The sequence below is a fragment of the Pangasianodon hypophthalmus genome, chromosome 7, assembly GCF_027358585.1.
Source record: "Pangasianodon hypophthalmus isolate fPanHyp1 chromosome 7, fPanHyp1.pri, whole genome shotgun sequence".
NCBI classification, from domain to species: Eukaryota; Metazoa; Chordata; class Actinopteri; order Siluriformes; family Pangasiidae; genus Pangasianodon; species Pangasianodon hypophthalmus.
Window position 1 is genome coordinate 4,428,918 of NC_069716.1, and position 20,525 is coordinate 4,449,442.

General features: G+C 38.8%; 1 protein-coding gene, 1 long non-coding RNA gene and 1 other non-coding gene across 6 annotated transcripts; 1 reads left to right on the forward strand and 2 right to left on the reverse strand.

The window, feature by feature from the left end:
- Positions 1 to 4,065: 4,065 nt before the first annotated feature.
- On the reverse strand, positions 4,066 to 4,137 carry trnaa-ugc (transfer RNA alanine (anticodon UGC)). The gene has a single exon. It is a non-coding gene; the product is annotated as a tRNA-Ala (tRNA).
- A 133-nt stretch (positions 4,138 to 4,270) lies between these two features.
- simc1 (SUMO interacting motifs containing 1) lies at positions 4,271 to 19,015 on the forward strand. Of its 2 annotated transcripts, XM_053235513.1 has the most exons (11): positions 4,271 to 4,912; positions 7,296 to 8,360; positions 10,732 to 10,833; positions 10,954 to 11,207; positions 12,048 to 12,117; positions 12,210 to 12,370; positions 12,499 to 12,594; positions 13,333 to 13,464; positions 16,514 to 16,670; positions 17,850 to 17,934; positions 18,105 to 19,015. In XM_053235513.1, exons 1-11 carry the CDS (start codon positions 4,784 to 4,786, stop codon positions 18,314 to 18,316), a joined length of 2,463 nt encoding a protein of 820 aa, XP_053091488.1. In that variant the 5' UTR covers positions 4,271 to 4,783; the 3' UTR covers positions 18,317 to 19,015. The 2 variants fall into 2 exon arrangements, with proteins under 2 accessions (XP_053091488.1, XP_026796311.3); XM_026940510.3 differs by lacking the exon at positions 10,732 to 10,833 and having other exon boundaries at positions 4,349 to 4,912.
- On the reverse strand, positions 16,667 to 20,512 carry LOC117597690 (uncharacterized). Of its 3 annotated transcripts, none has more exons than XR_004578436.2 (4): positions 20,382 to 20,512; positions 19,021 to 20,265; positions 18,075 to 18,307; positions 16,669 to 17,982 (listed from the first exon to the last, which is right to left on the reverse strand). It is a non-coding gene; the product is annotated as an uncharacterized LOC117597690 (long non-coding RNA). The 3 variants fall into 3 exon arrangements; XR_004578437.2 differs by having other exon boundaries at positions 19,021 to 20,279; positions 20,382 to 20,495; XR_008302019.1 differs by having other exon boundaries at positions 16,667 to 17,982; positions 19,021 to 20,466.
- Positions 20,513 to 20,525: the final 13 nt, after the last annotated feature.

Genomic DNA, 20,525 nt, shown 5'->3' on the forward strand with positions numbered 1-20,525 from the left:
CTCTCATGTATATAAATCACAAAAGAACACAAAGTCACACCAATGACATATCAACTGAGACAAAACAAAATATATACTGTGATGTAAAAAGTTGGATTACTGTGTTTCTCTGCTTTTTAAAGAGTGTTTGTGTGTGTGTTTGTGTGTGTGTGTGTGTGATCTGACAGAAATTACAATTTTTTTAACCAGAATCCTCTTAACAAAAGGATTTAAAACATCGCAGACAAAGATTTACCCGGATCTGCTGCATTACACTTTGAATTCCCATCTCACTGAAACACACACTAGCTGTCTAACCATCTATGATTTCTGCTTCATTATTTTAACTGTAAATTAAATGGCACTTGACAGAGAGGACAAAAATGATTGAACGTTGGGGTCAGACGCAGAGGGATTTAGAGATAAGTACTTTTATGCATGTCAGAGTCTTACATGTTCTCTTGGACGAGTTTAGGATTATAACAGAAAAATAGGGATTCCAGATGTGCTGTCAATCTCTCTGGCAGAGCAGGAGTGTGTGAGTCTGAAGGGAATGACTTGATCAGAAAAGCACACTAAAGACAGCCAAGCAGGATGGTTACTGTTTACAAGGCTGCTTATTTGCTAAATGTCTTTATGTTTTAGAAAATTAATCAGCACCTCCTGACCAATCAGATTCGAGAATCCAGCAGTGTACTCTTAAACAAATCCTGCACTTTGATCTCAGGAATGTTGAAAAGTTGCTGTAACAGCAATGACTATCAGTGATCCACTGATATGTTTTTTTTTTTTATTCTTTTTTATTTTTTTGGTTTTTAAGTAGCACCGATGACATTAACATCACTCACAATAATGTACTGGCCTTTTCGGAAAAAAGCAACAGCTGTCATAGTTTCAAAGTGACAAGCCATTTAAACACGAATAAATGTAAGATTTTAAATTAGTAACATTATAGGAGAAAGAAATGCATCAGTCTGAAATGAGTGACATCACTGACACAGTTCAAGTGTGATATCTTAAACTAACAAAGGTTTGTGTTCGTAATATTTGAGCACTGAAAGTAATTCAAAAAAGTTTTTGTTAAATTGTTTAAAGAGATTATTTGGATCCTATTTGGATAACACCACCGACACTTATTTTATTAAAAAAATTATTTATTTTACTCAATTTATGGAAACAAGGTTAAAATTTCCTGGGCACAAGACATATTTCATGTTTTTTATATTTTGCGCATTTATTAAGCACTGTGAAACTGGTGGAATTTAGAATAACTGTAATTATTTTAAATGAATATATTTGATGTCATTTGTTTAGAGTCAAGGTTGCCAAGTGTGACAGTATTTAGCCACCACAATTATAAAACCACCCGTCTGGAAAAGAGGCAAGAGGCCGAATTATTGTCCTTGTTGTCCTGGTGACAAGGCTGACCCAGGTCAAAGGTCAGCGCCAGCTCAAGGGCCAAAAGGGTACTGTGCACTGTATTTTAAGCCCGTTTGAAAAAGCAGGATGTGTGTGTGTGTGTGTGTGCGTGTGTGTGTGAATAGGGTTGTGTGTTAGAGACAGAATGATCGAAAAGCCACAAAGAACCATGTGAACTCGGGTCTCCCTAACAACTCAGTTCGCTGTTGGAGGAACTCTGCAGTCATATAGATAGCCATTGTGAACATCACATGAAGGCTCACGGGAGCATGTGTAGGATCCGTGGAGAGCGAGTGAATATGTAACCATTCCTGATGTGTAATGACGACTGCAAAACCAAGCATTATGCACTGATTAGATTAGGAATGATTAGGAATATGGAGCTGCAGATGGATGATGTGTTCATGAGTCAGGGAAAGTTCTGGAGATAAAGGTCATGCTTGCGTTCACCCGAGTATATAAGAAGACTCTGTATGAATAGCCCTCTTTTGTGGACTTGGGAAGCTGAAATTTCCTTATAGCTCTGAGTTCATGGCTTGTGACACAACATTGACAATTATTTGAAGTTCTGCATTCAACACTAATTGTAACTACAGTGTTGTTGTTACTCTATCCATCATTTTTCTTACAAAATGACCAACATACTCGAGGGAAATGTTGATATTGTCAATGGTTTGGTCTTGTTTCCATATAAGAATTAATCCCTTAAGTATATTAAACTCCCAGTTTATGACTCAGGTATACTTGTAACGACTACTTCACAGAGACTCGTATGGTAGACGCTCCACATAATCTAAGACTAATTTCAAAAATCTATTGTTATTTAACACAAACATATATAATAATTGATATGGTGAGGTTTTCTGTAAGGAGACATTATGGAAGGAGTCTCCAGTGTCCAGTGTGTTACTGCTTTGTAACAGTTGATAGGGTTTGTGCCACGGGAAAGTCTTCAGGAGAGAGAACTTTGCACTTTCCAGTTTCTAGGTAACATTAGAAGCTGATTATTTTTGGCTTATTAACTTGAATAAAGAGAGAAAAATTAGAGGCTGGTGAAGGAACTACTGTTTGTAGCTGCTATAATGTAAGAGATAACAGGAACTAACTTGTTTTGTGTACGTTCCACAACATTAAAAGTAACGAAGCAGTTAAAGATCTGACTTGTTAGTGGAGAATTTTTCCACCTGAAGGAGAGTGAACAGAAACATGCTGAGTCCAGAAGCTCAATCAAAAAGGTGTTTATTTTTCCATAGGAAGGAAAGTGAGATTATACTCTCAGTGAATCTGATATAAGAGCAGTTCAAGTAGCAGAGTGACCTAAAATCACGGATGCATAGCTTCATGTACTTCGTAATTCTAATACATGAGAGCATATAGAGAGAAGGAGGATCTGTATCTTATTGGTAAATGCAAATGCAATCTAACAACGGAGGAGTAAAGACAGGGTTACATGAGGTTACTGTACGGCAGGTGCAACCTTAAACTGGCTTAAAGTGGATTCTTCTACAGAGCTGAGATATCGGAAACTAAAACGTTGGAGATGTGATAAAAGGAAACCATCGCATCACATACTAGGTTACTGCAACCTCAAAAAAAAAAAAGAGAGAGAGAGAGAGAGAAAAGCATTGCATACTAAATCATGAGATAAACATGCATGCAGAGGATCAAACAGGAGTCAAAACAAAAATCAAATGGAAATACATAATGCAGATACAAAATAGTAAGTAAGTAGCAAAGTGCTGTACATACATAAAAGTAAAATATCAGAATAGAGACTAAAATAGAGACGGGACACAATAATAACACTGTTAATAGGAAAGTGGATAAACAATAAGTAAAAATTGCCACTGCACCACTTGTCTTTCTTTAACATAGTAAACATTGTATTCGCTGTCACTGAAGAGGAATAAAACACTTCGGGAATGAAACACTGCTGTTAATGGAAAATAATCAACTTCAGGGTGGTAACAGTGACTTCTGCTTCTCGTCTGATCGCATCACACCACCCCATTGATTGCTTTCCTATAAGAGCATATCCTGAAGTGTTTTATTCCTTGCAAATATAATACCACAGAAGGGTCTAGATCTTGGAATTAGGATTTATTTCAGGCTAATGTTTTAACACCAACAACAACAACAACAAGAGTGCTGTTATACTGAATATCGGCATGGCTGTGATTCGGCTGTAGGTAATCGCTGATATTCAGTGGCACAACATGATTGCGAGTGTTATATTGCTTTTATACAACAGTCCTATTAGTAAGAAATTAATATTTCGTTTAAATTTTGCTCCGTCAATGGAAATAGTTCCCAAAGAAGTATGATTGACAGCCCGTAGTAAGTGTAGAAACGGTTTCGGTGTAACGAACTGTTGCTAGAATCGGCGCTAAATATCAGCAGTCCTGGAACGCTGCTCGTCAATCAGATTTCAGGGTTGGAACTATTTTATACATAACACAAGTCTTTTGAAATATTTTCAAGTTCCCAACTGGGAATTACAATATAACCCGTGCAATCTGACATTACTCTAATTCCAACATGATGTGAACACAATATTTAAGGAAGTAGTATTTTTTTGGATAGAATATATAGAATATAAATAAAGTATAGTCAATTTTATTCATTTAAAATATTTACCATAAAACCACAAAAAGGAAAAATTGCGGTTGGAGATGCCGGGGATTGAACCCGGGGCCTCATACATGCAAAGCATGCGCTCTACCACTGAGCTACATCCCCATCCATGTAAAGGTACTGACACTACATCCATATATACATACAGATATACAACTACCCATCTAACAACCCAGCTAATATATTAGTTACACAATTATAAACTAAATTTCAGTAACACAAGAACCTAATCACAATATCACGTAACCACCTAGCTTGAAATTAATGTACCTAACAGTATAATAGTTATAAAACTCCATAGGTTTTCCCAGTTATTAGCTAGTACTACATTGTGTTATCCAGCTAGCTACCGCTTTCAATTTCACTTCTCAAAGCTCCTCCGTGTTAAGCGTCTCACCTCGCGCCTCCCACTAGCTAGCTAGCTCACCGGCTTCTTTTCGCCATTGTATAATGAAACGTCTTTGCTTTTTTTTTCTTCTTATATACATATTTCAAAACGTGTAACGACTTGGCTTTGTATTAAAAAAACAACCCAAGCGAATTCATAAACACTGGACCACCACTTGGACATTTTCGCTTTTATTAAGCTAAACTCTTAAGCTAAGTTAGCAGCTAGCTGTTTTTTTTAACTTCCGTTTGTTTTTAGCTCTCCAGCTAACCACAATTCTTAGACTGGCTTAGCTTTTATATTATTTTATTTTGTTTTTTGGCTCAATGGTTAAACTGGGTATTGAAACCCTAAATCTGCGTCATGGAGGATGTTATTTCACTCAGTTCTGGAAGTGAAGACGACTCGGATATTGAGTTTGTGAGCAGTTACAGAGATGACAGCTCCAATGGCATCCCGTTTCTCAGAGCTGAACTGCTCCCTGTTACACCTGTAAGTCTCAGCCTTCCTGCTCTCTCTACACACACTGGACTTTTTTATTTCACTGTGGCACAGCTTTAAACCAGAACATTCAATATTAGTTTAACTGTTTGCTTGTATTGAAAACTAAAACTAAAAAAAAACAAAAAAACAACAACAAAACAGCAGTTAGTATATTAGCCACCTGCTTCCTTCCTTGCTTCCTTCCTTCCTTACACATGTGCAATCTCTTTTCCTTTTTTTTTTTAAATCCTTCTATTGTTTTTATTTTAAACACCTTCGGTTTATTTATTATCATCCGAAAAATAACCACGACACACCATGCCATGTATGTATCACGATGTCAAGACTTTGGAGTTATCAAGTTCTGAGTTTTTATTTTCCTAGCAAAACAAATGAAGCATGTTATTGTACAGCAGGACTGGGCGATATTGCCAAAATATCACATCACGATACTTTTCTATGGTAAATGATATACATCACGATATGTAGGTTTGCTAACATCCTGCCAGCACAGCTGTAGAGTTGCATAACACTTTAATTCATAAATAAAATAAAGGATTTAACATTAAAAAAGATTAATTGGATTATATGACATCAATCTATACAAAATAGACCACAGTATTGTAAAGTGAAAGAATAACAGATATAGTTGTGATTGCGTTAGTGCTGTGAAACCTTTACATTTGTTATTTTTGGAAAATGACATGGTTACGGTGTCAAATTTTTATCTTGATAATAAACAGTTATGTATCTTTGACACATTTTGTGGGTAGCTGAGTTTCTAGACCTGGGATTATTGCACTATTTCTCCACAATCGGAATAAAAGAGCCAAAAAGGAGGACAAATAAAAAATTAAGTACAATTTTAAAGATACAAAGCAGTACAAAACATTAACGTCTAATCAGCTACTTTCAATCAGGGTTACAGTGTATAGCTTATAAAAAAAAAACTATAAAGTACCTATGATATCTCAGAAAAGTGGATTGTGACAAAATTTCATGATAACAATATTATATCACTCAGCCCTAGTAGGTACCTGATAAAGTGGTCAATGGGTGTAGGTATACACTATATGGCTAAAAGTTTGTGGACACCTGACCATCATACTAATATGTGCTTGTTGAACATCCCATTCCAGATTTAGTCCCTCTTAACCCTAACCCTCTTCTGGGAAGGCTTTCCACTAGATTTTGGAGCGTGGCTGTGGGAATTTGTGTTCATTCAGCCACAAGAGGTCAGGTGAGGTCAGGTGCTGATGTTGGTGAGGAGGTCTGGGGTGCAGTCTGTGTTCCAGTTCATCCCAAAGGTGTTCAGTGGGGTTGATGTCAGGGCTCTGTGTAGGACACTCGAGTTCTTCCACTCCAACCTTAACACACCATGTCTTCATGGAGCTCGCTTTGTGCACAGGAGCATTGTCATGCTGGAACAGATTTGAGTCTCTTTGTTCCAGTGAAGGGAAACTGTAATGCTACAGCATACAAAGACATTCTATACAATTGTGTGCTTCCAACTTTGTGGCAACAGTTTGGAAAAGAAACACATATGGGTGTGATGGTCAGGTGTCCACATACTTTTGGCCATATAGTGTACCTGATAAAGTGGTCAGTAGGTGTAGGTATATGTAGTAATTAAAAACTGGCATCTCAGTCCATGAACATTAGGCCTGTTACATACTCTACGCAAGCCACCGTGCACAGCGGCACAAGAGGTGTTCCCAGCCTAGGTGTTTCGAATTTGCATGCGTCCAGAATTCGTTAATGTGACGCACTGTTCCACGCATCGTCAAAAAAGGCTCTGTATATGAACATTACCTCAGGCACATAAACATTTTTACTTACGCCTTTACTTACTCCCCCCTTTACTTACTGCCCCCTTGTGGATTAGCCCTTTATGACTAAAGCAGAGCGCCACAATGTGTATGTAAGTAAAAGACTTGCGTCAACTCAAACACTTGCGGTCGTATTTGTATACTTGTTTAGAGTATGATGCAGGCCTTAATCTAACTGATCTAACTGGGTGATAAGTACCTAAGAATTACCCTACATTCACAAGTGATATGTGACCCTTTATTTTCTATGTGCATAGAAACATAGCTATGATTTCAGAGTGACATCTGAACTGAGATCTTAGTAATTCTATGCAAATTATGTATGATGTAAAAAAGTAAAAAATCCAAACAATTGGTTTGAATAATACCTCAGAACAACTCCATAGCAAGTGTGCTCCGACGTTTCTTCAGTTCCCCACTCACAACTTTAGTTTCTACCTGCAATTAATTAACTAATAAAAAAATTCCTAATACATGTAAATGTATATGGCAAATAAAATGATTCTGATTTTTGTACTGATGATATTTTAAGATGATATTTTTTGTGTTCCTGTTTATCTCAGGTTCTTATCGATATCACAGAGCACCGCCTTTCATCAGACGGATCAAGACCTTCACAAAAACTAAAGAAACTGCCATGTTCCACTATAGAAATCATAGATCTGAATAATGTATCTGAATCATGTGTCAGTTTTACAAAATTGCGTGGAAAAGTTCACCAGTCGTCGTATACAGTGAATCTTGAGAAAGATGTGATTTGTTTGGACTCTGTTGATGGGAATGGCGATCAGTCTCCTGTTCCTGTGTCATGTGATCAAGAAAACTCTTACACAAACCAACACAATGGTGTTCAGTCATGTTTACAAGATAGCAGCACACACTGGTTAGAAAACATTTCTCACCATTCAAGTCCGAAAGATATTTCACTTGCCTTTGAGCCTTCAAATGGACTCTCGGAGTTTTTCGAAGCACAGAACACTAATCACACACAGCAAACGTCCACGTCACCGCATGCTGAGCAGAACCCCGACCACGATGAAAGGTTGGACTCCCCACACAGCTGGCTGAACAAAGCGCTCTCGCCTTTTAGCCTCGACAGTCCATACTACTGCCCGAGTGAAATCGATGCAGCCGCGTTCTCTGACGAGTCCCTTATTCTTTATGACGATGACAAGGACCAGAAATACACAATGTGCAGCCTTGATAAAACCAAATCCCCATTTGAGGTTGGCGAAAGTATGGAACTGCAAGAAAACACACACACACACACCTTATCACCTTATCCACAGACTCAATCACAGCTCACTCCTCAGCTACCTACCTCAGACCAAGCACCCCTTCCTGCCAGTCCTACGTCTACAGAACTCCTCGCCGGCGACTCTCCAGAAACAGGATCTGATCTGGACATGGAGAGTCCACCCATCAGTCCTGTGAAGTCCTCTTACACTCTCAGTCCACCATCACACGTGGTGTTGGGTATTAAAGACTCTACTTCAGTGTTACAGGCGAGCGACATGGACGGTGATGGTGCAGAGCTCTCTGAATGCCATACGGAAGACGGACAGCAGATTTCTCTGGTGCAGTTCAAAAAGCTGAAACATTTATTAGGTGGACGAGTTCAAGATATGGTAAACATCTTATTAATTATTAATAAAGAGAATTATTAGTAAAGGATATTTTAACAATTTAACAACAAACATTAGTAACTCTAATGTGTAGATTGTTATCAAATTATATTATATGTATGAATATGGTTTGATACAGTGACTGAATGGTAGCCAACTAGATAGCAAATAAATGTTAGTTTAGGTGCTCGCTGCATTTGCACTCTGACAAAGAAAAGCTGTCAGAAGGCTGTTAACTTACCTGCTGATACTATTTGTGGTGTCTTTCACCCGGATTCTTCAAGTACTCCCTGCTGCAGAACAAAAAGTCCATTAGGTGGAGTTGCACCTGTTCCCACTCCTCCTTCCTGGGCAAATGTTCAGGGGATGGAGACAATTGAGCGTGTTTCAGGATGGATAGTCAGGTCCATAAGTATTTGGACAGTGACACAATTTCTGTAATTTCACCTCTGTACATCACCACAGTGGATTTGAAATGAATAAATTGAGATGTGATTGAAGTGTAGACTTTCAGCTTTAATTCAAGGGGTTTAACAAAAAATATTGCATTAACCATTTAGGAATTACAGCTATTTTTGACATTTGGCAGATACCTTTATGGAGAGGGACTTACATTTATCTCATTTTATACAACTGAGCAGTTGAAGGCCTTAATCAGAGTGCTAGGATAGTGGGGCTGGGATTTGAACTCACAACCTTCTAAACCAAGGGCTAACATCTTAACCACTGAGCTACCACTGCCCTCCAGTTTCACACTTAAAAGTAATTGGACAATTGTGGTCCAAAGAGGTGTTGATGCAAGTGAAGGAGGCCATCATTAGGCTGAAAAAACAAAACAGATCTATCAGAGAGACAGCAGAAACTTTAGGCGTGGCCGAATCAACAATTTGGTACATTATTAAAAAGAAAGAATGCACTGGTGAGCTCAGCAGCACCAAAAGGCCTGGAAGACCACGGAAGACAACTAAAGTGGATGATCACAGAATCCTTTCCTTGTTGAAGAAAAACCCCTTCACAACATCTAGCCAAGTCAAGCACACTCTGGAGGAAGTATGTGTATCTTTGTCAAAGTCTATAGTCATTTAGTCATTTACATGAATGTAAATATTCTTAGTTTGTCCAGTTACTTTTGAGCCTATGAAAATGGAGGGACTATGTACAAAAATGTAATTATGGTGATTGCAATATTTTTGTTAAACCCCTTGAATTAAAGCTGAAAGTCTACATTTCAATCACATTTTGGTTTCTTCATTTCAAATCCATTGTAGTGGTGTACAGAAGCAAAATTATGAAAATTGTGTAACTGTCCAAATACTTATGGACCTGACTGTATGTCTAGTGGTTTGTGGGTTAGGGTTAGAGTTATAGGAGGATCAGATCCAGCTCCACCCCCTTGATCTTTGGTTCTGCAGAGAGGACTATCTTGGATTCTTTGCTCTCAGCGACAGAACGGTGCTGTTCTTCATGCAGTCATTTTTTTTAAAATAGAGATTAATCCCGTGTTTAATGAAAGGTTATATCAGGTTTGATGTATTACCTGACTTTGCAATTGCTAGGTTAAGGCACTTATTGCACAGGGAACTATTAGTGTGTACTTTTATGCAGTACAGCCAGACTCTACACACTCTAGTGCATCAGGGAGCCAGTCAGACATCAGAGCCACTTGACATTTTTTTCCTTTACTTTCTCTTTTTTTTAGATGTTTAAAAGTTTCAATAATCCATTATAATGTCACTTCTGCCTGAAGTTTTGAAAATAGCCATAAGTTTTTTTTTGAGTTTTGTTACTCAGTAATATTGACATACACTATATATCCAAAGAGCCCTGACCTCAACAGCACCAAACACCTTTGGGATGAACTGGAACGCCGACTGCACCCCAGGCCTCCTCGCCCAACATCAGTGCCTGACCTCACTAATGCTCTTGTAGCTGAATGAACACAAATCCCCACAGCCACGCTCCAACGTCTAGTGGAAAGCCTTCCCAGAAAAGTCGAGCTTATTGTAACAGCTAAATCTATAATGGGATGTTTAACAAGCAAATATGAGTATGATGGTCAGGTGTCCACAAACTTTTGGCCATATAGTGTACTATGCTTATTCACTTTGAGTAACAATTTACCTATTTACCCAGCCCTACACACGATCGACTTGAACTCATGATTACCACAAACCTGATTCAATATACATGGCTATGCAAGTTCTTTCCAGTGATATTTTGCAGATTTTTAGTTAGTTGGGTAACAAGTGAAATGTATTAAATGAGTTGTTTAAACGTGACCAGCTATGAGGAATGAAAATTAAATTGCTAACAATACAGAATTCAAGAAAGCTGTGAATAACATTTAATATTTTTTTCTGATTATGTTTATGAGCATTATTTAACGCTATCACAAGAATGGAACAGAATCAGTTTACCTGTCCATGCAGACTGTCCATACATCTTACAGTGGGACATCCACCAAGCAGATCAAAAGGTTTCATTCCTCTCCCAAATTTATCCCCCTGTCTCACTCTAAATCCATGCCAAAGATTATTCCTGCTTTACCTTGAGAATAGACAGTCGTATAACCAGTCTAATCTAATCCCTCTAATAGCACACGGCTGATGAGGACAGTAAAGACTTCGGCATGGCCGAGCCTCTGTGTAGGCAGAGCCTGAGTCTGGTCTACAGCACCATCGAAGAGAACTACACTGAGGGCACTCTGCAGCTTCTCTCTGACCTAATCCAACCTTGTTATTACCCGCCTGCTGATATCACCGCTCACCTCCTGAAAGGAATCCTGCTGGAGCCGCAGTGCACTCAAGTGCTGGCACTGGAAGCCTACAACCTGCTGATGAGGACGCAGAAGTGAGTCACAACTTCATGGTGATCACCATCATTACAATATTATAGCTCAGATGTAATCTTTTCACTGTCGACACTAATACGTTGGATTAAATTTAAGTTATCGGTCAATATCACCTTTTCTCTTGCACTTATAGATGATAAGACGTGTTTGCCATAAAGCATAGATAATTTTTTACCTTAGCCTGATAGTAGTATGGCCATGTTAGAGTTTTTACAGTAGTTATGGTGCTCCAAGAGGTGCAGAAAGTACTGGGAAAAAATCTTAAAATGCCTAAGATGTATCTAATACTCAAATACAACTAATTACCTGCTAAATACAACTGCTACAGTGTTCAGAAAAGGTTTCGGCCCCCTCTCCCTTTCTAAACCACATGTAATACTAGACCAAGGGAATATAGAAAGAAGCAGCACATTGTTTAATCTTTTTTTTTTATATATATATTTGTAAGGAACGATATTGTCAAACACTTAACCATGTTCGATAGCTTGTTGTACCATCTTTAGCAACAGCTGTACGTAAATTTTATCCCACTTTTTTTAAGAAATAGGCAATAATAGAGTTGCTACCATTATTCCTTACAAAGCCGATAGGGGCAAATACGATTTAATAGCACTATACATCTGGATTTGTATTGTATTGTATTATCTTTTTTGTCCACTTTGAAGGCTATATTAAATCTGGATGTTAACCTACTGATGAAATTTGCCATTCTGCAACATAACATTAGATAATTAATGCAACGACTTATTCAAAGAAAACAAAAGAGCAGGATAGTTAATCTATCAGAATGATGTAAGAGAAAGTCATGGGCCACTAAATCAAGAAAACTTCTCATCCAGATACCATCCTGCAGACAGATCGACTATCCCATGGGACTGGGAGTTGTTATCGTCTGTGATGGCTCAACAGGTAGGAAACACATAAATGCTACCATGTAATGGCTTCATCCTCATTTTCTTTCTGCATTTCTTACACTCTGGATGTTGTTTTGTGTTTGTAAGGACGAAGCAAGGAGGCTGCGCAGTGAAGTGCGCTGTCTGCTGCTTCAGTATGTGCTGCAGGTTTTGGAAGATGATTTCCAGTTCAAGCTCCCGATGCTGCGGCTTCACCTCTCCATTGCTAATGAAATGCTGTCGTGTGATTATAGGTTCAGACAGGTCAGGTGAGTCAGTCTCATAAGATCGGTCTGAAAGTGCTTTAGATAATTACAGTGCATGGATACATTAGTTAGACTGCGGAAATCATAAGTTTTCTATTTTCTTGACATTCCTCTAACTTTCTTCCTCTTAGGGAACTCATGACCTGGCTATTAGATGCAGCTAAACAGTCATTCTCTACTTCTGAGGATGAAGAAATGCAAAAAAGGGAGCGGAACTGCTGTCTTAAGTAAGTTTACGTGAAGGATTAAACTGTTAGCTAGAACTATGTGCCATAAATTTATCATGTATATGATAAATTGAGAAAAAACAGGCAGTACATTTTCATGATCTGATTTATTTCTAGATACCTGCCAAATGTTCATATGACCTCACTTGGGAACCCAAATGCTCCCAAACTAAATTTTTTGCCCCCTTAAGAAAGTAGAAAAAATATATTCATATCTTATGTTCTCCCTGTGTCAGTGTGGGTTTTCTTTGGGGTTCCCTGGTTTCCTCACACCTCCCAAAAACATGCCAGGATGAACTGGCTAAGATAAACTGCACCTTGCAATGGACTAGCGTCCCTTCCAGGGTGTATTCTCCTCATGTACAGTGTTCCCCGATAGGCTCCGTATTCTCCACCACCCTGACCTTTTATCAGGGTTTATGATATTATTTCTATATTTTATAAAAACAGTATGTTACTAATAAGGATTATTTGTTAAAGCAACAATTCTGTATACCATGTTTTTCAAACTTCTGAATAGAATTATCAGATTGCCATCTTCAAGAAAATTACATGCAATGTGCCTTCAAATTGCTACTGAGGGACAAAGGCACAAACGCTGACCTAGAAGCACCACGGGGGTAGAGCGGATATTTTGAAATGTGCATGATAATAACATTGTGAGTGTTAAATGGTAAACGTTAAATGATCAGCACAGATAGCTCTCTAACATATGAAATGTACTGTTTATGTATGCAGGATGCTGCTAATTCTGCAAAGGATGCTCTTATTGGTCATGGAGGTGGACCTCAGACCCACCTGCAGCTCCAGTAAGCTCTCTCAGGAGCTGTGTAACAGTCTCAACAGCATGGCACCATGCAGGCGACTCAGGTAAAAAATAAGAATGGCAAACTAGAAGATGTGGAAATTAGCTAACAATGGGCCTCATTTATCAATCTATTGGTGAAGTAAGCCAAACCAAACTGCACAAAACCAAAAGTTTTGGAAATGCTGATATTCTTCATACTCACATGCGTGTGTTAATGAATACCAAATCACCCCTAAATTATCAGGCAATTGCACGGCACAGCTGATTTGCATTTGTTGACAGCCAAAAACTCCATAAAGTCAAAGCTCAAAGAGCTGAAATGATACTCAAACAGCAAAAAAAAAAAAAAAAAACTTTCTCAGAGGTAGAAGTGAAAGTTATTTTGACTCACTTCAAATTTTTAACACTGTATCAACCCCATGAAAAGGCCAAAATCCAGAGCCAAATTACAGAAAAGGTAAAATAGATGTAAATTATGTGAGGTGAAAAGAAAACACTTTGAGACAAAAAAAAAAAAATATATATATATATATATATATATATATATATATATATATATATATATATATATAATATATATACACACACAGTCAGGTCCATAAATATTGGGACATCGACACAATTCTAACATTTTTGGCTCTATTCACCACCACAATGGATTTCAAATGAAACGAACAAGATGTGCTTTAACTGCAGACTGTCAGCTTTAATTTGAGGGTATTTACATCCAAATCAGGTGAACGGTGTAGGAATTACAACAGTTTGCATATGTGCCTCCCACTTGTTAAGGGACCAAAAGTAATGGGACAGAATAATAATCATAAATTAAACTTTCACTTTTTAATACTTTGTTGCAAATCCTTTGCAGTCAATTACAGCCTGAAGTCAGGAACGCATAGACATCACCAGACGCTGGGTTTCATCCCTGGTGATGCTCTGCCAGGCCTCTACTGCAACTGTCTTCAGTTCCTGCTTGTTCTTGGGGCATTTCCCGTCAGTTTTGTCTTCAGCAAGTGAAATGCATGCTCAATCGGATTCAGGTCAAGTGATTGACTTGGCCATTGCATAACAGTCCACTTCTTTCCCTTCAAAAACTCTTTGGTTGCTTTTGCAGTATGCTTTGGGTCATTGTCCATCTGCGCTGTGAAGCGCCGTCCAATGAGTTCTGAAGCATTTGGCTGAATATGAGCAGATAATATTGCCCGAAACACTTCAGAATTCATCCTGCTGCTTTTGTCAGCAGTCACATCATCAATAAATACAAGAGAACCAGTTCCATTGGCAGCCATACATGCCCACGCCATGACACTACTACCACCATGCTTCACTGATGAGGTGGTATGCTTAGGATCATGAGCAGTTCCGTTCCTTCTCCATACTCTTCTCTTCCCATCACTCAGGTACAAGTTGATCTTGGTCTCATCTGTCCATAGGATGTTGTTCCAGAACTGTGAAGGCTTTTTTAGATGTCGTTTGGCAAACTCTAATCTGGCCTTCCTGTTTTTGAGGCTCACCAATGGTTTACATCTTGTGGTGAACCCTCTGTATTCACTCTGGTGAAGTCTTCTCTTGATTGTTGACTTTGACACACATACACCTACCTCCTGGAGAGTGTTCTTGATCTGGCCAACTGTTGTGAAGGGTGTTTTCTTCACCAGGGAAAGAATTCTTCGGTCATCCACCACAGTTGTTTTCCGTGGTCTTCCGGGTCTTTTGGTGATGCTGAGCTCAAAGGTGCATTCCTTCTTTTTAAGAATGTTCCAAACAGTTGCTTTGGCCACGCCTAATGTTTTTGCTATCTCTCTGATGGGTTTGTTTTGTTTTTTCAGCCTAATGATGGCTTGCTTCACTGATAGTGACAGCAGTTTGGATCTCATCTTGAGAGTTGACAGCAACAGATTCCAAATGCAAATAGCACACTTGAAATGAACTCTGGACCTTTTATCTGCTCATTGTAATTGGGATAATGAGGGAATAACACACACCTGGACATGGAACAGCTGAGAAGCCAATTGTCCCATTACTTTTGGTCCCTTAACAAGTGGGAGGCACATATGCAAACTGTTGTAATTCCTACACCGTTCACCTGATTTGGATGTAAATACCCTCAAATTAAAGCTGACAGTCTGCAGTTAAAGCACATCTTGTGCGTTTCATTTGAAATCCATTGTGGTGGTGAATAGAGCCAAAAATGTTAGAATTGTGTCGATGTCCCAATATTTATGGATCTGACTGTATATATATATATATATATATATATATATATATATATATATATATATACATACACATACACATACAGGGAAACTTTTTCCCTTTGTGATTGTTGGCCAGAAATTTCTTGGAAAAGCAGGACAGTTTGTGTCCCAGGAAGCCGATGATGGTCCGCTGCACACTAAGGAGTAAACAGCACATTGCAGCTTGAGACATTCATTATCGGTCACTTAGTTCTGGCTCTAATAAAGTGTTACACAGCATTAAAAGACACTGTGGCAAACAGTACCAACCTGTACACCACCTGAGCCTGCCCCCTTTTATACAGTGGCATTTCTTCTTAATTGAATGGCTGGACTTATATTGATTTATGGAAATGCCTGTCTTTCACAAAATGTATTATATTTGTGTGTATCTGAAATAAATAAGCTATTTAAACTTGACAGCATCTGTATATAAAATTGCAGTAACTCAAATTATTGTAAATTATATCATTGGAACCCAGTCAATCAAGGTTTATAGTAGTCTTATGCATACATTTACACACACTCAGGAGCACGAGTAGGATATGAACGTTTTTCCGAAGTTATAGGATTTTCATGAATACCAGACTCCATGTGTAAATGCTCCTACGAATGATATGTGAATAAATCCGTTCACATCCAGCTTGATAAATGAGAAAGTATCATCAATGCTACACCATGGACATTCACTGGACCAGGAACAGGTTTTAAAGGACTAAGATGCAGACGAGATGCAAAGATTTAGTGCACTAGTTTCTGTATTTACAATATCGATTAATTGCACTAATTCAAAACGGTGTGTGTAATAAATCTGTGTTTCATACCTAATGCTTTCCACATACAAACCTTTTTCCTTTTCCTGTGTGTTTGTTAGGTTTTTGTTGTTAAGCACGCTGCAGAGCAACCTGCTGAGGTGTAAGATGGTGGAGCTTCTGCTGGATCAGTCCTGCTCTCAGAAGAGAGTTCTGCCCATGTCCTTCAAACTGCTGCTGCATTTCCTGCACACGTCCACACTGGCACCAGACCCATCGGTGAGACCGCAGCATTTCACACTCACTCATATTAATCATCTTCATCATCATCGTAATCATACTCATGCTCACAGCTTTTTTTTTTTTTTTTTTTTTTTGGTTAAAAAAAATTGAACATAACAAGGACTAAACTAAAATATAGGTATAACAAACAAAAAAATATTTTTGGGTAGATTTTTTCAATGTCAATAGTATAAAAACAGATTTTGAGCTAGTAATAGAACATATCTGATGAATATCGATGGCCATGTGTTCTGGATTTTAAGGAAAAAAATAGTATTTTACCTGTGAGACATTTCTGTAAGGCTCTTTTCACACTTGTGGTGAAAAATCAGTCTTGTTCGTGGGAAAATATGAGAAGATTTACAGTGTGTTGAATCAAAAATATACTCCAACATTGCAGTGTAGCTAAAAATAACAACGTGTCTGTTTTTGGGACGTTTAACATTACGTGATGTGATGTCACAATAACTGTGGATGCATACAGTCAAATTCTCTTGATTTTCCACCTCCAAAGCTATAGGCAAAAAGCAAAAAACCTCCTCATCACCAGAGTTACACCAATCTTTATTTCATCTTTCTAATATTTAAGCTAAGCTAGTTATTTAGCTGATACTAGTTAGGACAGGTAAGAATGTTGTTAGGGTTACTGTGTGTGCGTCATGTGAGGTGCTTTTTCACGCTTGGACAGCACTCTGTTTAGCATACAGCTGTTATATATATCTGACCTTATGGGCTATACACTGATTTACCAGGTTATTAGTTACTTCAGCAGCATAGTTAATAAACTAGATATGTTGAATAACTTGATATGGTTAAACTGGTAAATCTGTGTACTATGTATTGCCACATAAGAAGGGTTGTAATGCTGCCTTCAGATCCTGTTGAGAATATCGTCATTGCGAGGCGAGATTCCATTGGGACGTGTCAGGAACAAAAAGTCATGGCAGCCACATATACGAATGTAACGTGACGCCTACAACAGTGTTCATTCTGCCTGTTAAACTTCTCACTGATGCTACTAAAAAACTCCAATAAAAACAAAGAAATTTTCACCAAAACCACTTGAACAGATATCACAACCCCCAAACTCAAACCCACAAACCTCCAAGGAGGAATTGCAGGCAGCAGAAAGCGTTTTCTGATTACACCACTGCATGTTGTTCTTTTTTCTATCAGGATGGCGCAGAGAGATGGAGAAGGTGGGATGAGCTCCTGCAGCTTGTGTGGATGCTCATGCTCAGCTATCAAGAAGTGATAACAGGTACAAAACTAAATCCTTCCCTCTTCTTGTCCATTCAGCAAACTCTTTCTGGCGGAAGAGGTTACTAATTACACATGGTGTGTGTAAATAATGAGAAGGCATAAGCCTACAGTGGTTAAAACTGAAAGTAGATTCCTTACTTAATGTTAATTTTACATTTCCTCCATCAGGTCATCTTCGCTACTCCATTACAGAGCGGTTCAAGCTGACCCGCACTCCCATGTGGACCCAGAATGACCAGGTGACCCGCGCTGCAGTCCAAGAAGCAGCTGAGGCGTTCCTGTCCCGCGCCATGGAGGATCTCGGCCACGATCTTCCCTCCCAAATCCAAGAGTCATTATCCCAGCTGCAAGAACACTTACTGAGCATTTCTCTGCAATAACGAACCAAAAATCAATGTGTCTATATGATAAAGAATATTTTCGTAGATATTTTATTATAATAATTTTTAAAGACTTTTATGTTAAGTATTTCTTTGTGGGTGTTTGTTGTCTATTTAAATTGTTGAATTGACTGAAATGAGATGGTTTTGTGCAGAGATCATACAGTGAGTAAAATTTTGTTGAAAAAACAACTAAGTGCAGAAATTCTTTTTGTGAGACCTTCATGTAAAAGTCAAATCAGTGAAATATATCCAACACCAGCTTCTCCAATTGCAGTTAAATTACTTTAGTTATAATATTAAAGTATGCACAGTAATCACATTTTTGGCTACAAAATTATTATAAATTTTAGAGTATTGTGTATTCCTGCCTCATGCCCAGAATTCCTGGGATAGATGGAACCATCGCGGCCCAAACCAGGATAAAGCGCTTACTGAAGCTCAAAGGGCAACTGATTTTGGTTCTCGGGTGAAAATAAAAAGCGTTGACGCCTTACGGCTCATGGTCCCTGGTTTGATTCTGAGCTTGGGTTACTGTCTATTGACGTTTCTGAGCATGTCCGCGTGGGTTTCCTCAGGGTTCTCTGGTTTCCTCCCACCTCCCAAAATTATGCCAGTGGGTGGATTTATTATGATAAACTGCCCCTGGGTGTGAATGAGTGTGTGCATAGTGTCCTGGCATCCCATCCAGGGTGTATTCTCACCTCACACCCAGTGTTTCTGATAGACTCCAGATCCTCCGCATCCCTGACCAAGATAAAGAGCTTACTGAAGATGAAAATGAACTTGTTCATATGCAAAAGCTAAAGTCTGTAACTGCTGTTGGTTCCTTGGGTGAAAATAAAAATGGCTCTGATTGATAAATATAACAATGTGCTTAATATCTGAATAGTTTGATTATAATCATGTCACGTTCATACACCTTAGCTCCAGGGTCTTTGGTTCGATCCTGAGCCCGAGGGTTACTGTCTGTGTGGACTTTCACTTGTTCGCCGTGTGGGTTTCCTCTCACATCACAAAAACATGCCGGGAGGTGGACTGGTGACTCTAAATTGCCCCTTGGTGTGAATGAACGTGTGTGTTGTGTCCTGTGATAGACTGGTGTCCCATCCATGGTGTATTTCTGCACCACACCTAGTGTTTGTGGGATAGGCTCCAGATCCTCCAGCTAGTGTTCCCGTGATAGACTCCGGATCAGACACGACTCTAACCGCTTACTGATTATGAAGATTAATCATATGCAAAAAGTTTAAGATCTATACTTTGTAACTAAAAAAAGCTCTAATGGCTTTGATTAATAAATATAACCCTGGGCTGATGTATGTTATTATTTAAATAGTTGGATTATGTTCCTAGTTCGATCCTGAGCTGTCTATCTGGAGTTTCACTTGGTTTGCCACTTGAGTTTCCATAGAGATCTCTGGGTTCCTCCAACTTCCCAAAAACATGCCGGTGGGTGGATTATTGTCTCAAAATTGCCCCTTTATGTGAACAAATGTGTGTGTGTGTGTGTGGATATAATGCCCTGTGCAAGTCTGAATAAGTGTGTGCGCCCCATTCCCTGGATGTGGATTCACTGTGACCCTGTCTCAACTAAATGAACCTGAAGAAGAAGATGAACTTGCTCATATGCTAAACATTTTGGAATAACACTTTGTATTGCTTTTGGTTCTGTGGGTGAAAAATAAAACGCTCTAATGGCTGTCACTGATAAATATCCTGAGCTCTGGTTACTTCCCTGTGTCCCCATGGGTTTCCTCAGAGTTCTCCGGTTTCCTCCAACTCCCCAAAAACAAGCCAGTAGGTGGACTGGTGACTAAACTGCCCTTTGGTGTGAACAAATTTGTGTGCATTGTGTCCTGGGATAGACTAGCGTCCCGTCCAGGATGTATCCCCTGCATCACATCTAGCGTTCCCGGGATAGGCTCTGCATCCACCGTCTTTCTGACCTGTATAAAAGCACCTGAAGATGAACTTGTTAAGAGGCAAGATCTACAAGCTCTGATCAGTAAATATAACAGTGTTCTGTCTGTGCTGAGATCATAAAGAGGTCCAGAAAGTTTACCTGTTACAGCCAGGTATGACCTTGAAGTCTCTGTGCATGAACAGAAGAGGATTTAAAAATAATCAGTGCACACAGTTATGAATGTGAATGTGCAGCAGCTCCACAGGGATGATGATGATGATGATGATGATGCTGCACCTGGGT

Bases quoted from the DNA above. Each gene is read 5' to 3' on its own strand.
- simc1 (XM_053235513.1), top strand. From the start codon at position 4,784: ATGGAGGATGTTATTTCACTCAGTTCTGGAAGTGAAGACGACTCGGAT. The intron at 12,371-12,498 runs GTGAGTCAGTCT...TCTTCCTCTTAG, and splicing joins TATAGGTTCAGACAGGTCAG to GGAACTCATGACCTGGCTAT. The intron at 16,671-17,849 runs GTGAGACCGCAG...TTTTTCTATCAG, and splicing joins CACTGGCACCAGACCCATCG to GATGGCGCAGAGAGATGGAG.